At 38.7% G+C, this 17,568-nt stretch overlaps 1 protein-coding gene across 4 annotated transcripts; it reads left to right on the forward strand.

The window, feature by feature from the left end:
• The first annotated feature begins 555 nt into the window (after positions 1-555).
• On the forward strand, positions 556-17,346 carry lztfl1 (leucine zipper transcription factor-like 1). Of its 4 annotated transcripts, XM_061965303.1 has the most exons (11): positions 556-638; positions 774-853; positions 1,864-1,988; positions 2,488-2,682; positions 9,320-9,377; positions 11,383-11,454; positions 11,537-11,602; positions 12,623-12,700; positions 12,783-12,959; positions 13,037-13,140; positions 17,191-17,346. In XM_061965303.1, the coding sequence occupies exons 2-11, from the start codon at positions 818-820 to the stop codon at positions 17,207-17,209; spliced, it is 930 nt and encodes a 309-aa protein (XP_061821287.1). In that variant the 5' UTR covers positions 556-638; positions 774-817; the 3' UTR covers positions 17,210-17,346. The 4 variants fall into 4 exon arrangements, with proteins under 4 accessions (XP_061821287.1, XP_061821289.1, XP_061821286.1 ...); XM_061965302.2 differs by having other exon boundaries at positions 588-853; XM_061965304.1 differs by lacking the exons at positions 556-638; positions 774-853 and adding an exon at positions 1,559-1,718.
• Positions 17,347-17,568: the final 222 nt, after the last annotated feature.

The following is a 17,568-nucleotide window of genomic DNA, read 5'->3' on the forward strand; positions in this document are numbered from 1 at the left end:
ATACGCACTGCATGAGAGAGTGGTAATAACTGATTCCCTGATGTGCACACCCTGGTGGTGTGTTCGAAAATTACAACAACAAAACAGTCATTTTACCAAATGATCTACAGTTTTCTTTTACTACGACTAAGCTATTGTTTTCATACAAAAAAAGTATTCAAATATTACAGCACGTGAAGTCGCAGATGCGACGCCGTAATACATTGCTGGAACGGAAGTGACGTAGAGTTTGCGCATGCGTGGACCTATCAAGGCTTTCTGTACTGTTTGGGTAGCGATGTTTATAGTCGACTAGATAGATGTCTATGGTATCACACTACATAATGTCGTATTTAAGAGCTTCATTAGGAAATTGGTAGATTTAGTCTGGGATTTGAAAACAACTAAGCAGAAATATGGTTAAATAAAATAAAACCTAATTGGTTATACATACTATCATTTTTTTAATGATTATTATAGCTATGTCTGAATGGCTATATATTTCATTTAATGCTGTAACGAAATATTGACGTCTTGGATGCATAGTGTCATGTTTTACGTGGGTCCCTGAACGCAACGATAGTAACCAAGGCAATGACGCTTTTGCTCGTTACCTCGGCATTCGCTGGCAAACACTAGCTACAATACACTGCTGGCTGGTCAGTCTGACAGATTATTTTCTAAAAAATAGTGTATAACCTCTCTTCATATTTACTTTCATTATTTGGTTAAACATAATTAGCTTAACAGCCAATCTACACTATAGCTAACTGGAGTATTTTTTTAAATTACAGGCCACACGTACTTTTCCTGTCAGTTTGAGCCACAAGCTAGCTAAATGTGTGACGCTAACGTTAGCGCAACAGCCACCATGGTAAGAATCTTTTTGTTGTAATTCATCCTTTGTAGTTAGAAGTATTTCTTAGAATGTGTCAACCTGAACATACTTTGCTACGTTGTCTAAGAGTACCTGTGGTGTATTGTAGGTACGGGGCTAAAGATAGCTCAGCGGCTAATTACCCTGGCTATCACTGTAGCAAATGTTGGTATCGATCCGATACCATGTAAATACAGGGACCCGTCAGTATCGCGGATACTGTTATTTTTCACTTTTTACAAACAAAAAGCAACAACAAACCTATTTGTGAACAATAGATACAACAACGTAAGACACTACAAAAAATATCTACAAAAAATTACACTTATTTAATTTTATTTCGTATGAAGCACAGGGGTTATATAGTGCATGTGCCTCACAATACGAAGGTCCTCAGTTCGATCCCGGGCTCGGGGTCTTTCTCTGCGGAGTTTGCATGTTCCCCCCGTGACTGCGTTGGTTCCCTCCAGGTACTCCGGCTTCCTCCCATGAATTGATTAACGTGGACCTCGACTTAAACAAGTTGAAAAACTTATTCGGGTGTTACCATTTAGTGGTTAATTGTACGGAATATGTACTGTACTGTGCAATTTACTAATAAAAGTTTCAATCAATCAAAAAAACTCCCACCTCCAAAGACACGCACCTGGGGATAGGTTGATTGGCAACACTAAATTGGGCCTTGTGTGTGAATGTGAGTGTGAATGTTGTCTGTCTGTCTGTGTTGGCCCTGCGATGAGGTGACGACTTGTCCAGGGTGTAGCTGAGATAGGCTCCAGGCGCGCCCCCCCCCGCAATCCCTGAAAGGACAAGCGGTAGAAAAAATTGATGGATGATTTTTGAGCAAAATGAGGTCAATAGTGTGAGTAGTTTGTAAACAACTGTAAATGTAACATAATATTTCAACAACACAACAAAGAACGAGAGTATTATTCCGATACCGATGACAGGGCGTCCATTTCTTCATTAATTTGCTTTTTAATTTTGCTCCAATTTCCTTTACAAAGGCTGAATTTGGGTGTAATGAGCATCATCAGAACGAGGTGATCAGCTACATGCGATTTGCACGTTCAAAGCGGATTTTGAGACTCAAGACTGTGGACTCCTGCTTCGAGGAACTCAAAGACAGCAGGTGGGTGCTTGTTCTGCCCTTTATTTATTATTATATTTTCTTTAGTTTCCCTCCGGCAGGCGTTACAAATCACTGTATGCCACGACAACCTGTTAAAAGAATAGTTTCTTCCCCTAGGCCACTGGTGTCAAAGTCAAGGCCCGTGTGTGCATTATTTGCCAATGTATACATTATCCTGTTATATCTCACATTCTGTATTGTGTTCCTTGCCTTTGTCAGAAGGCATTGGCAACTAATCCAATTAAGAATGACTTCCATATTCATTTTGGATGGAGTTTGGTTTGCTGTTGACTTGGGGGAACAGTACAGCGCTCATGCAAATGTCAGAGATACACATCCTTAATTGAGTCAGCAAAAATAATAATTTGACAATAGGATATTACATGCAAAGATAAGGAATAACATGTGTTCACTCTTGTTGTGCACAAAAAAGGCACATTTATAATACAGATCTTGTCAATTTACAGTTGTATTAATGTGTCTGTATTTGTGTCCACAGGCTGGTGGAGGAAACCTTCACCGTGGACGAGGTGAGGGATATGCTGGATGGGCTGCACGCGGTGGTACGCGGCGAGATGGAGATGGAGCTCATCAACACTGCACACACCAACGTCCTGCTCCTCAGGCAGATCCACTACCAGGCCGAAAAATTTTTCCTCCGGCTGCAAACAGACATCTCAGAGCTGGAGAACAGGTGAGCGTTGAGGTCATATACAGATACTATGCTGTTGTGCGTTTTTTCTAAAAAGCCTCTGGGATTATAACCTTGTTGTTTATGTTTGACAAGAGATGTATATTTTGGTATCGGTGTTGGTATCAAAATGTATTTCGATACTTATTGATACTTTTCACAATAAAGGAGACCACAAAAAATCATTATTGGCTTTATTTGAACATAAAATCTTATAATACATATATACACATTTCTTATTGCAATCTAAGAACACATTAAATAACATATATTAGTGAACCTACTAGACAACTTCTCGCTTAGTGTTAAGTAAGCAAAAGGGTTACAAAGGCTCCTAACTTAGCTGCTGACATATGCAGTAACATTGTGTCATTTCCATTGTATTATTTTACCAACATTATGAGGGACAAGCAGAAAATGGATGGATGGATCATTAATATACTTGTTCATTTACAGTTAATATCTGTTTACTTTGTTTTAACTTGCTCTATCTACGCTCCAATTTTTCCGTTGTTTTGAATACTTTACAAAAGTTTTGGGTGATACTACAAATTTGGGTATTGATCAATACCAAGTGGTTACAGAATCACGCATTGGTCCTGATAAAAGTTATATTGTGTGCAGGGACATTTTTCCTGAGTTTATAAATAATAAAACAATGAAAATAGATTTTGTGATAGTAAAAAATATTGATGTAATCATTGTAGTATTGACGATATACGGGCCTTGTACTTGGTATCGTTAACAGTTGATATTTGTGTAGATCCACCCATTTTTTTAATCGGGAGCACTAAATTGCTGTTAGCTGTTAGCAATTGTATCCTGCTACGGTGTGTAGTGAAGCATGTTTAGCTATTCCTCGCCCTGCAGGGATGATACTTGTAAGAAGCGTAGTTTATTTGTCGCCATTGAGGCGAGTATTAGTGATGCAGAAGTAGCTCATATTCTGTGGAGGGACGTTAGCTGCTTCAGTGTTTATAGCTTCATCTTAATCTCTAGTTTCAAAGCCAAAATATGCCCATACTCCCTCTTCTATCTCCATTGTGTTTCCGCTTGTAAGTGCGCTGTGTGTGTGTGTTGACTCACATGGACCTCGGCTAATATTACCAGCAATGTCAACATGGCGCGCCATCATGTCAATGAAAAAAAAAAAGGACCGGTGTTTTTCAAAAGCTGTATAGTACATTTTTTAATTCATTATTACCACAGTACTTTTGTAGTACCCCAGTACTTTATTAGTATCAATATACTGTAAGGCAGGGGTCACCAACGCGGTGCCCGCGGGCACCAGGTAGCCCGTAAGGACCAGATGAGTCGCCAGCTGGCCTGTTCTAAAAATAGCTCAAATAGTAGCACTTACCAGTGAGCTGCCTCTATTTTTTAAATTTTATTTATTTACTAGCAAGCTGGTCTCGCTTTGCTCGACATTTTTAATTCTAAAAGAGACAAAACTCAAATAGAATTTGAAAATCCAAGAAAATATTTTAAAGACTTGGTCTTCACTTGTTTAAATAAATTCATTTATTTTTTTTACTTTGCTTCTTATAACTTTCAGAAAGACAATTTTAGAGAAAAAATACAACCTTAAAAATTATTTTAGGATTTTTAAACACATATACCTTTTTACCTTTTAAATTCCTTCCTCTTCTTTCCTGACAATTTAAATCAATGTTCAAGTAATTTTTTTATTTTATTGTAAAGAATAATAAATACATTTTAATTTAATTCTTCATTTTAGCTTCTGTTTTTTCGACAAAGAATATTTGTGAAATATTTCTTCAAACTTATTATGATTAAAATTAAAAAAAAAAATATTCTGACAAATCTAGAAAATCTGTAGAATGGCTTTTGACAAAGTTGCAGAAAAGTACTCTCGGGTCATAAACAGAGTTGGGCAAGAGTTTGAGAACAGGTTCTGTGACCTGGATCAGCTTGAGCCATGTGTGTCGTTCATTTCTAATCCTTTCATGAACGTGGACATATCATGCATTGCTGAGCAGTTAAGTGCAACATTCAGCCTGGATGCTGAACAGGTGGAGATTGAAATTGTAACACTGCAAAATGACATCCACCTCAAAGCCCACTAGGCTGCACCAAACTTTTGGTGCCTTGTTGACACAGAAAAGTACAGTGGTGTATGCGCAGCAGCTATGAAGGTTGCACGCCTGTTTGGTTCAACTTATCTTTGTGAATCAGCCTTTTCTGACATGAACTTCATCAAGAACAAACACAGAACACACCTCACTGATGCACATCTGTAAGACTCACTCAGAGTTGCAGTGTCAAGTTACACACCAGAGTACAACACACTAGTTAACAGCATGCAATGCCAGGCTTCCCACTAACTGACAAAGAAACAGATAACAGATTTGGTGTCCAGTTCAAAGTGTGACATGATTTATTTAAAAACTTGAGAGTTGACTTTTGTATTTTATATGAGTTATTATTTGTACAAACATGGTGCAAAGTAATTCATGATTTGTTAAAAAACGTTAGTGGCTAGCTAGTTAAAATGGGATATTGTGATTTCATAAGACTGTCTTAGAAGCGATCATTTGAAAATGTTCAATTTGAAAAATGCGCACTTATAGAAAATATAAAAATAAAGTGTTGCATATTGATATTTATCTGTTTCTATATATATATTTAGTGTGAGAAATCATTAAGATGATCAGTGTTTCCACAAAGATAAATATCATTAATTATTAATAATAACATAGAGTTAACGGTAAATTGAGCAAATTGGCTATTTCTGGCAATTTATTTATGTGTGTATCAAACTGGTAGCCCTTCGCACTAATCAGTACCCAAGAAGTAGCTCTTGGTTTCAAAAAGGTTGGTGACCCCCAATGTAAGGGGTGTAATGGTACGTGTATTTGTATTGAACCGTTTCGGTACGGGGGTTTTGGTTCGGTTCGGAGGTGTACCGAACGAGTTTCCACATGGACATATTAAGTAGCGTGCCGCACGTTGCTAGCAGAGACCGGGCTACGATAGACTGACCATACGTCCTCTTTTCACCGGACATGTCCTCTTTCGCGGGGCTGTCCGGGCGGAGTTTCTTAAATGCCTCAAATGTCCGGCATTTTGAGTTAGGGTTGCGTGTATTTTCTATGTAGGTTCAGGGTTGAGAAGGGGTTAAAAACAAAACAAATTGTGGGAGCAGCAGCATTCCTGAGGGAGGGGGGGCACAGAGAGAGCGAGAGAGTTATGATAAACGCGCATGCGTCGCCAGGCTCTGCTTTTTATCGATAGTTTTATCAGATTGAATTTTTTATTATCTATAGCAGGGGTGTCAAAAGTGTGCCCCGGAGACCATTTGCGGCCCACAGCTAATGTTTTAAAGGCCCACGGCACATTCTAAAAATACTATTAAAATAAACAAAAACATAACAAAAATGAAATAAAAAAGCTTAAAGGTGAAATGTAATTTAGAAAAAGTTGCAATGTTGACTAATAAAACAAAGCTGTTTTTTTCTTTCTTTCAAACTGTCATTGCTCAAAACATAATATTGAATCAAAATCAATGTTATGAATTATTGACCTATCCAAGGTTCCGATTACTTCACATCAAATATTCCGCTTAGAAAAATATTTTTAGTGGAAGATTTTGCATATTTTGTGTGTTTGCCATTAAAAACATAGTTTTGTTTGACAAAAAAGGGCGGAAAACAAACAAACAAAAAAACAACATAAAAAAACTAAAACATTTTGAAATGAGGAATAGATCTGAAGTTGATGTAGACTCCAGAGATTTAAGCGTTAAATATAAAATGTATGTATGCCCTGGCATACCATTATCATCATTTCATGACCAAAGCAAAACACTTTTTACACTTTTATACTGAAATAAATACACCTACAACTTATTAAATAAAAATATAGAAAAAACTACCATCAGCGGTAAAGTTTAGATCCATGAAGGAAAGAAGAAAGTGAATGAATGTTTATAACTGAAGACATTTACATATGTATACAAATTTGTTTTCTTTTTTTTTTTTTTTTTTTGAATCAAAATCAATGTTATTATGAATTATTGACCTATCCAAGGTTCCGATTACTTCACATCAAATATTCCGCTTAGAAAAATATTTTTAGTGGAAGATTTTGCATATTTTGTGTGTTTGCCATTAAAAACATAGTTTTGTTTGACAAAAAAGGGCGAAAAACAAACAAACAAAAAACAACATAAAAAAAACTAAAACATTTTGAAATGAGCAATAGATCTGAAGTTGATGTAGACTCCAGAGATTTAAGCGTTAAATATAAAATGTATGTATGCCCTGGCACACCATTATCATCATTTCATGACCAAAGCATAACACTTTTTACACTTTTATACTGAAATAAATACACCTACAACTTATTAAATAAAAACATAGAAAAAACTCCCAGCAGCGGTAAAGTTTAGATCCATGAAGGAAAGAAGAAAGTGAATGAATGTTTATAACTGAATCCATTTACATATGTACCGGTATACAAATTTGTTTTCTTTTTTTATTAGTTTTTTTAATGAATGAAGTAACATTTATGACAGCCTTTTTCCAAAACACAATATAGAATGTGAGATATAACAGGATAATGCATACGTTTATAATTTTTTTTCAAAAGACTTTCAAAAAAGTGAGAACCCAAAAATTTACTGTGGGACCCCATTTTGTAAAATTCCTAGCGCCAACACTGCTGTCAACAGAGGACAAAAAATGCTTTATTTAAATAAATATATTATTTATAAAGCAAGTTCGAGTATCATTGGCAAATTTTCACCTAGTCCCGACCTTGGCACGCGTATATGTGTCCTCTTTTTGGGATTTCAGAATATGGTCAGCCTAGGCTACGACATCATGTAAAAGGCAGAGCTGGAAGACCCTCTTGCCTCGTTAAGATCTCCCGTTTGGGAACACTTCGGCTTCGCGGTGCGATACAACAATGGAGGACGAGAGGCGGACAAAACGAAAGCGGTTTGCCGACATTGTTCAGCAGCAGTAGGGTATGCTTCTGCCAACATGTCAAACATGCTAACCCATTTGAAGCAGCACAACCCCCAAGTAAACATCGCTTCAACGAAGAGAAAGACGGGCATAGTGCAAACACCGCATTCAAGCAGCCTCTCCTCGGCGAGTCAGGCAGGGCTAAAGCAATAACAAATGCCGTTGGTGTTTTTATATCAGCAGATTTAAGACCATATTGCATTAAAAACTAGATTTTGACCCACTTCTATGGTGGAAGAACAATGAGCCTATACATCCTCTTACTGCCAAGTTAGCCAGGCAGTACCTCGCCATACCTGCTTCCATGCCCAGTGAAAGGGTATTTTCCACAGCTGGAGACATTGTAACTGCAAGCAGGATTTCTCTTTCTGTAGACAATGTGGATAAACTGATTTGTCTGGCAAAAAACATGAAGATTGAGTGAAAGTCACCAGGGTTAAAGGCTGAGGGGGGAAAGAAAAGTTAATCTGAGGCTGAGTTGACTTGAAACTGTTTAATGTTGCACTTTTTGTGTGCAGAAGAAAAGTTTTGTCATTTTATTTAATCTGAGCAACAACTTGAGGCAGTTTAATGTTGATTAACGTGGACCCCGACTTAAACAAGTTGAACAACTTATTCGGGTGTTACCATTTAGTGGTCAATTGTACGGAATATGTACGTACTGTGCAATCTACTAATAAAAGTCTCAATCAATCAATCAATAAAAAAAAGCACTTTATATGTTGAAAGGTTTTGTTAAGAAACCATTCTGAGCCTTTTCTTATTTAGTTTTTATTTTATATATGTTGACCACATTAACCCTGACAATCGACCCTGTCTGTAAATGTATGTTATTGTTATGCTTAGCGTTCATGACTGCCTGCTGTTGCACTGATCAGCCTAGTGGTGGCTCACATCCATCACACACAGAGCTATTTCTATTTTTGGGCAGAATTATTATAGTGTTCCCAATGTTAAAAGGATAAAGCCATTGTTTACAAATTTGGTAAATAAATAACCAAAAAATGTATATATATATATATTTGTTTTTACTGTACCGAAAATGAACCGAACCGTGACCTCTAAACCGAGGTACGTACCGAAACAAAATTTTTGTGTACCGTTACACCCCTAACAACCATGCAAGAGACACATTGTGGTTTGCTAATTAGCAATCAAAAAAGCTGCAGCAGGCTGAGGTCATACTCGTGTCAGCTAAACAAATGCATCAAATGCCACTTCCTTGCTTAGATGTGGCTATTTCACGCATTGCAACCCAGGTAAAATTGACATTCCATGATGCCACTCCCTGCACATTACTATGTTTTGGTGAACTTCATGTCACTTTTCACCTCACTAACCTTTAATGTGAGAGTTGTTCACATGCACATGATGGGTGGATGCAACTCTGAAGCAAAAAAACATTTTTTTTCAATGCTACGTGACTGATAGTGTCTAAAAGGACGCATACGCCCCGTCATGGGGAGCTGCCTACGTGCGTTTAGCTGCTTTTTAAACCACATCTGAGCTCTTTCTTTGGCCACAGGTGTTTTTGTGTAAACAAGGATGTGAATAAATGTCATAACATGTGATACAAATGATTATATATCAGTGATATCTGAAAATGATATAAATGCATTTTGAACTGTTGCTGTTTTCTTTACACACAGGGAGCTGTTAGAGCAAGTAGCGGAATTTGAGAAGACTGACTTTAAAGCCACTGATAAGGTGCGCCACACTGTGAAGTACTGTATATATATATTATACAGTTCATAAAGTATAATGTGTGTCTTAAAAAATCACAGGATTAGTGTCACAAAAGATATCTTTCACATCCAATTTACAAGTTTCCCCCTTCCAAGTAATCCCTGTTGACTCTACCGCACTTTCCCAGCTTTCTCTGCCACGTCTACTGTATATGCACTCCTGGAAATATTCTTTTGGAATCCTATGCATGGCCTTACTGGTGTCTGCCTTTTAACGATCCACTTGAACTTGAGAAAGAGGATAAAAAAACAGACAGCGCCATGTCAGGTCTGGTGAGTAAGTAGGTTGTTCCTCCATTGTGCGTCAGTCATGGTAAAGCAGCCACAAGTTGTCCTGCCACAACTCTCACCTCTTTGCCTGCACTGAACCAGGATCTTTCCGTAGATCTAATGGTTGATTGTTCGGCTTTGTGGCAAGAACTCACAGTGAACGATGGCCAATTACATTGAGTGTGGAGATGAACTTCCACAGGCCCGGGGAGCATTTGAGATAAGAGCTGTCTCTCGGGTAATTGTTATGCTTTAAGTTGCAAGCAAAAATCTGAGTTACAAGAATCCCGCCAGTAGTTGGCATAACAAATGCCACAGTGAACCCCATAAGATCCGACCGGAACAAATGGTTTTATTGCTAGCATTAGCTTATAGCTAGAGATGGACATAAACGTTGTTTTCCAACCATGGGAATAAAGGAAGTAAGTGTGAAGGACAGTGTTGAGAAGAAGGCAATGATCTTCATTAAATTAAAGAAAGAAATCATGAGAAAAAACATGAGAGCCTTTGTAGATAGCTAACTTGGCTAAGCAGTTGGAGTGTAGCACTGCTGGTCTGCAACATAGTGAATAGGGGTGCTAAAAAAAAGATTCTCATCAGTATCAGGATTCTTATTTATTCCAATTTCAAATCGAGAGATAGGCTCCAGCACCCCCTGCGACCGCGAAAGGGACAAGCGGTAGAAAATGGATGGATGGATGATAATTTAAAAAAATAAATGTTTCTTTGCAATTTTTTATTTTAGTTTAATTTTTTTAACATCTTTTATAAGAATAAATCTTTAAAAATAAGTTTTTAGCCCATCTCCATGCTTACTCGCTGCACGTTTACGTTAGCAACTAAAACTGAAAATGTTTAATTATTATACTATATAATGCATCGCGAGAATCGGTTTGAATCAAGAATCGTGTTGAATCAAGAATCGATTCTTATTTTTAATCGTCACCACAATAATCGGAATCGGATTCAATCATGAGGTGCCCAAAGATTCCCACCTCTAATACTGAAACAGACAGTATTACAGCAGTAAATAACCCCAGTCAAATATGTTAAAATTATATCTGAACAGCAGACATCTATGCATAAATATATGGAGAAGCTGTCGGGAGATACCGTAGAATTCCACTGTACAAGGTTAATACTGTACATTATTATTACATAACTACATAAAACTATTGTAGGTGTTTGTAGTACATTCTACTGTAGGTTTTTTATACAATATTTCTTATTTAAAAGTGTTGTTTTCTTTTTTAAAGGAATGTTACATGTTAAAATGGTGCTGTTTTGGGAGGACCAGGCACCAATTAAATAGATTTCAGGATTTCAATTGGCGACGTTGACTTGAGATACAAGTGTTTCAAGTTAAAAGCACCCTCACGCAACCAATTTAAGCCTGTAAGTTAAGATACTGTTTTTTGAAAATTACCTGAATCATGGCCTAAATACACAGGTGCATTCTGAACTCTAAGGTTGCTGTACCGTTAACACTGCTTGTCAAGATGGCCGTGACCACAGAGCTGCGGAGGATCCAAAAGCAATCCTTCAATAATCGAAAAAGCCGTGGCAAAGGAGGACTTCAAAAATAAAAAATTGTAGTTTGGATTTTAAATATATCTTTTCCGTCACACCTTGTATTTTGAAAGCCATCAATATGTGCCATTTGATTAGTAGCACAGTGGATTGTTTTATTTGCCCAGATGAACCAGGAGAGCAGCAAACCCAAGTTGGCACCGCTGAATGAAGGTGGCGTGTCTGAGCTTCTAAACAAGGTCTGAAGCTCGACCGTGTGGAGAACACCACCGAAAACTCTTTTGAATTCATTCACCTTGGATTTATTTTCATACATTTTAGGAGATTGCAAGACTACAGGAGGAAAATAATAAACTGAAAGCCAAGCTGCGCACTTTAGAATCCCAGGTATAAAAACATACTTTCATACACCATTCACTGCAGCTTAAGTTGATACTGCTTACGTCGACAACCAGTGTAATTCGACCAACTTATCAAGTACTGGTCCAACGTGTTTTTATTAGGGGTGTCCTGATCCAAGCTCTGATACAAGCACTCATACAGAAGGTTTACTTGAGCAAAGATGGACAGCCAGTTAACATTTACATTTCCAGTATTTGGGTGAAGTTTTACAAAAGGTAAACATGGTAGGCTATAGGCTACTAAGAGCTAGCAGCTACACAGCAACTAAGCACACAACTGCACACAAGGCACACAAGCTACACAAACGTAATAAGTCCTTAATTAAAATATAATGCAGTCTAAAACATCATGTTTGTCAATGTAAATAAGTATCAAATATAGTAATTATAGTTACATATTACTTACACATACAGAGTATCTAAGGCAGAAGCATATTAGAAAGTATCTAGTAGCAAACGTATCCGCATCATTCCATTTACTGCGTCATGAGCTTAGCTTATTTTTTTATTGTGACCACTGGATGTCACCAAAAAAAAAAAATACCACTCTACAGAAAGACAGCCTAAGTCCATTCCAGACGGTTAATGATAAATAGGGTAGTATTTTTCATACCTCAGTATTTTCATTTGATCAAGTCATTTCTTACATTCCACACTACAAAATAATAAGCGTGCACAATGATTTATAATAATTGTATTGGATTAATATTGGTTTCTGTATCTGCCAATACTCAGGCTTCAATATCGCTGTTGTATCGGAAGTGAAGATTTTGTATCGGGACACCCCTCATTCTTAATATTACTGAAAAAGTGCCCACTTACGTCAACATCGACATACATGGTTGACCGCTTTTGTTGGCAAAAAAGGTGGACCCAAAGGAGTCGTTTCTATGAAAAATTGGTCCGTTTGGATCATGTTGGAAAATTGTTAACGCTATCACGGCTAGTGTGTTTTTGCAAAAGCCAATTTGTGGATGCTTCAAAATCAATGTTCTTATTTCCCCAGGCAATGAGTGTGTTGGACGACAAGACCAAGGCAGAGAGAGCCCTTAAAGACCTCCGGAATGTGCAAGGTGACCAGCAGGTAGCGTTCAATATCTGACCTCCTTTGTGACGGGCTTGTTAAAGCACTTTTTTGAAGCTGTCACTCTCATTTCTAATACAAGCTAAGCGCTCACGCCAATGAGATCAGCTGTCTGCAGAACACCGTGGCGACCCTCAAGGACGACTACGAGCGCTCGTTGACCGTCAGCGCCGCCTCTCAGAATAACCTGCAGGAGAACCTGGTCTCTGCCAAACACGAACTCCTGCGAGTACAAGAGCAGCTGGCCTTAGCGGAAAAGGTCCACTGCCACAAGTAATTTTATGCCAGAGCGTGATGTTTTAAATGTGTCTTCATTATGTGTCTGTTGGTGTCCAGGAGCTGGATAAGAAGTTCCAGCAAACGGCTGCTTATCGCAACATGAAGGAGATCCTGACAAAGAAGAATGAGCAAATTAAGGACATTCGAAAACAATTGCAAAGGTGAGTCAACATGGTTTAGACACAGTGGTCTTCAACATTATCAAGGCCATGGACCCCCAAACGCAGGGGTGTCAAACTCAAATACAGAGTGGGCCAAAATTTAAAACTGAACAAAGCCGCGGGCCAAGGTTGAACAAATTAACCTTTTAATAGGGACCCAAACAAGTTTTGCATTGAATATTGAACAAGCAAGGCTTGTATAACTTTATAGTGACATGCAAAATTGAGTTTCAAATACTGATAATAATAATAAAAAAATATCAATGGCATATCGAATACAATTTAAATACAAATTGAATGCCTCTTTTCTATTTGCAGCCTTCTGAGGTAAATATCAACAATAACTTTTTCCACAGGCTAATAAATTAGAAAATAAAATAACAATGAATAAACCAACCATTCAGGACTGCTCAGTTTGCAACACACTGATCTAATCTGATGTGCCCAAGCCAGATACCTGCCATCTTTTATTGGATGCTAGTACATTAATGTCGGGGCTCAGGCTTTGAGCTGAGGCATCTTTCATTATTGAACGAAGTTGTTCATCAGTCATTATACCTCGTAGTCCACCCAGACCACAGTCTTGGGGGCGTGCTTTAAAGGGGAACATGCGTTTATCGTCCTCCACGAGCTGTCGTCACGTCTGCTTTTCAACCATTCCAACAACGTGCCGGCCCGATCACAAAATATGTGCGGCTTTAGCACGCACACACAGGTAAATGCAATGCATACTTGGCCAACAGCGATACAGATTACACTGACGGTGCCCGTATAAATAACTTTAACACTGTTAGAAATATGCGTCACACTGTGAATCCACACCAAACAAGAATGACAAACACATTTCGGGAGCACATCCGCACCGTAACACAACATAAACACAACAGAACAAATACCCAGAATCCCATGCAGCCCTAACTCTTCCGGGCTGCAATATGCACCCCCGCTACCACCAAACCCCCCCCTCCGTGCGTCGGTTGAGGTGGGCGGGGTTGGAGGGGGCGGGGTTTGGTGGTAGCGGGGGTGCATATTGCAGCCCGGAAGAGTTAGGGCTGCATGGGATTCTGGGTATTTGTTTTGTTGTGTTTATGTTGTGTTACTGTGCGGATGTTCTCCCGAAATGTGTTTGTCATTCTTTTTCGCATATTTCTAACACTGTTAAAGTTATTTATACAGGCACCGTCAGTGTAACCTGTATCGCTGTTGGCCAAGTATGCTTGCATTCACGTGTGTGTGCGTGCTGAAGTTGCACATATTATGTGACTGGGCCAGTGTTCGTTGGACTGGGTGAAAAGCGGACGTGATGATTTTTGGGAGGGGCACTGAAATTTAAGAGTCTCCCAGGAGGGATGGCAAGTATGAGAATTAGTGATGGGATCGGCAGTTCTTTTGACTGTACTGAATCACTAGAATCAGTTCCTTAAAATGATTCGTTCAAAAAATGCGTTCACCGAATCACCGAATCACTTCTGGAGCAGCAGTTCTGTGGGCAGGTCGGCGAATCATGAGTCAGTCAGTAACAGCTTCCCCAGCGGCAGATCTCAGTGTGTGTCAGTTCGCGAACGACACAAGCCCTCAGCACCCAATGAACGACGTGCACAGTGACTGAACGAGAGCCTCAATGTGACGTCCTCCTCCGCGACACAGTCAGTTCTCTGTGTCAGTAGGTTCGCGAGTCCTGTTGTTAAATATGTTTTATTGCACTGAAATGAAAATAAGAAATAAATAAAAGTGGGAAATAAAAAAAATAGTTATAGCCTACTAAAATGCTTGCAATCAACAGTTAAATAAATAGGCCTCGTTTGTTTAGTGCAAAAACAAATATTAAATTAAGAAACCCTTAACAAATGCCAACATAAAAACTAAATGTTCTGTAGCAAAGAAAATGTAAACTTAAATATGCAAACAAAAAGAAAATAAATACCTTCAAAATAAAACAAATAAATTAAGAGCCAGAAATGCCAACATAAAAACTAAATGTTCTGTAGCCTACATTTAAAAATATAACAAAGAAAATATTAACTTAAATGTGCAAACAAAAAGAAAATAAATAGGCTACCTTAAATAAAACAAAACAAATATTAAACCAAGTGCCAGAAAATCCAACATTAAAACTAAAATTTCTGTAGCTTACATTTAAAAATATAAAAATGGAAATATCAACTTAAATATGCAATAAAAAAGAAAATAAATAGCTTAAATAATATAAAAATCAAGATAAATAATAGCCTATGTATATGTACATACATTAGTTATTATTTTTATTTTAAATCTTTTCAAACAGCCTGCCCTACACTTTACCCCCGCCCCTCCCCCTCGCGTCGCTGCTGCTCAGCCTTGCCCTGCACTGACTTTCTTTCTGTCTCCTCTACTCTCATAACTTTATGTGTTGAGATAATGGGGACGGGGCGCGTGTGTGTGTTTGTTTTCATGTGGCTTGAGTCAACATTAGCCGTTAGCTTGGAGAATGAATGGAGAACGGATGCAAATGGCATGAAACATCCCCGCGACGGGAGGAGAATCACTCGCGGCATTGGGGCAAGCAGAGCAGAGAGCGAGAGCGTTGTCGTTCACTGAGTGATTCATGTCATTAATCCGCGGTGAACGAATCGTTCGCTCAGCCACCCCCCCCCCCCCCCCCCCCCCCCACAACATTAATGAGAATTAGCGGTGGTACCGCGGCACCGCCGCTGAATATAATCGGCGGGCCAGCTCTAGTGTTAATTTGATATCGTCTCAAGGGCCAAGTGAAATTACATGGCCAGAGATTGACACCCATGCCCAAATGGATGGAGATGAGAGATGGCACGGAGACCACCCTATTTGTAAATCCCATATAAAATTGTTTTTTTTTTTTTAAATTAAAGGTACCTAAAGGTACCTTGTTATTGTGCAATAATAAGATATTCAAATAATATAGCATAATGTCGTAAATAGCTAGCTTTCAATTAGCATGTTAATCCCTAGCTGACAACGGGTACACTAATTATTAATTGACAACTGATGCGCTAATCGCTAGTTGATAACTGGTGCATTTATTCCGAGCCGACAACTACCATGCTAATCACTAGCTGACAACTGTTACGCTAATTATTAGTTGACAACTGATGCGCTAATCGCTAGTTGATAACTGGTGCATTTATTCCGAGCCGACAACTACCTTATGATAGCTAATGATAGCTGGCAACTGATGTGGTAATTGCTAGCATGTAACTAGAGCGCTAATCGCGAGCTTTATTAAATGCTAACATGGATACATCCATCCATCCATTTTCTACCGCTTGTCCCTTTCGGGTTGCGGGGGGTGCTAGAGCCTATCTCAGCTGCAATCGGGCGGTAGGCGGGGTACACCCTGGATAAGTCGCCACCTCATCACAGGGCCAACACAGATAGACAGACAACATTCACACTCACATTCACATACTAGGGACCATTTAGTGTTGCCAATCAACCTATCCACAGGTGCATGTTTTTGGGAGGTGGGAGGAAGCCGAAGTACCCGGAAGGAACCCACGCAGTCATATAATTATTTATTAATGACTTGTCCAGAGTGTACACTGCCTTCTGCCCGAGTGCAGCTGGGATAGGCTCCATCCCCCCGCGACCCCAAGAGGGACAAGCAGTAAAAAATGGATGGCTGGATTTTATTATTTTAAACTTGCAGGGTCCACTGAGTGCGCTGTACATGCCACTGCTTTTTTTAAACAACACTACAGTCTGTTGTAGCAATTGTTAATGTGCATTTCGAAACATTTAAAGTTGAGGAAAAAATGCCTGGGAAATAAAAAAAAATATTTTAAATATAATCTAATCAACCAAAAATTTCATGACACCCTGCAGTACATCTGTGGAAGCTCTGGGGGTCATAGAAGACCTCTGGTTTAGTGTGCTTGTAGTAGAAGAGTACAATAATTTTATCAACATCATGGCTGGTTTTAGTGCTCCGTATCATTTTATCATGATAATCACACACACTATTTGTTGTCTGAGTGTAAAAAACAAAAAAATACATTAGCATTTTTGGCTAATTTCAGTTTTGTCTCTTACCAGATACGAGCCCAACGAATGAGTTCTTGTTTCTGCTGATGCACCTCGAATGAAAATCCAGGTAGAATGATGGAACCAGAATGTACCCCTAGGTTTGGGAAGAGCAACATTCGACCCCACTGCTGCTGACTGAAGCACAATAAAGCAGCGCTTTCGTGAGCATTTGTTTAATCATGTTTTATTCTGCAAATTTGCTAGCTGCTTCTAGGTGGCTAATTAGAGTTATATACACCTACCACCATTGACACCTTGTTTTTTTCCACTGAACTGGACTCCCAGAATGAAAAAAAAAAATCCCTTAAAGCCCCTACACATTGAGGAGGAGCATTTTCTAAAATCAGACTTTCTGTGAATGTCCGATCCTATAACAAAGTATGCTGT

This window comes from Nerophis lumbriciformis, linkage group LG07 (assembly GCF_033978685.3).
Source record: "Nerophis lumbriciformis linkage group LG07, RoL_Nlum_v2.1, whole genome shotgun sequence".
NCBI lineage: Eukaryota > Metazoa > Chordata > Actinopteri > Syngnathiformes > Syngnathidae > Nerophis > Nerophis lumbriciformis.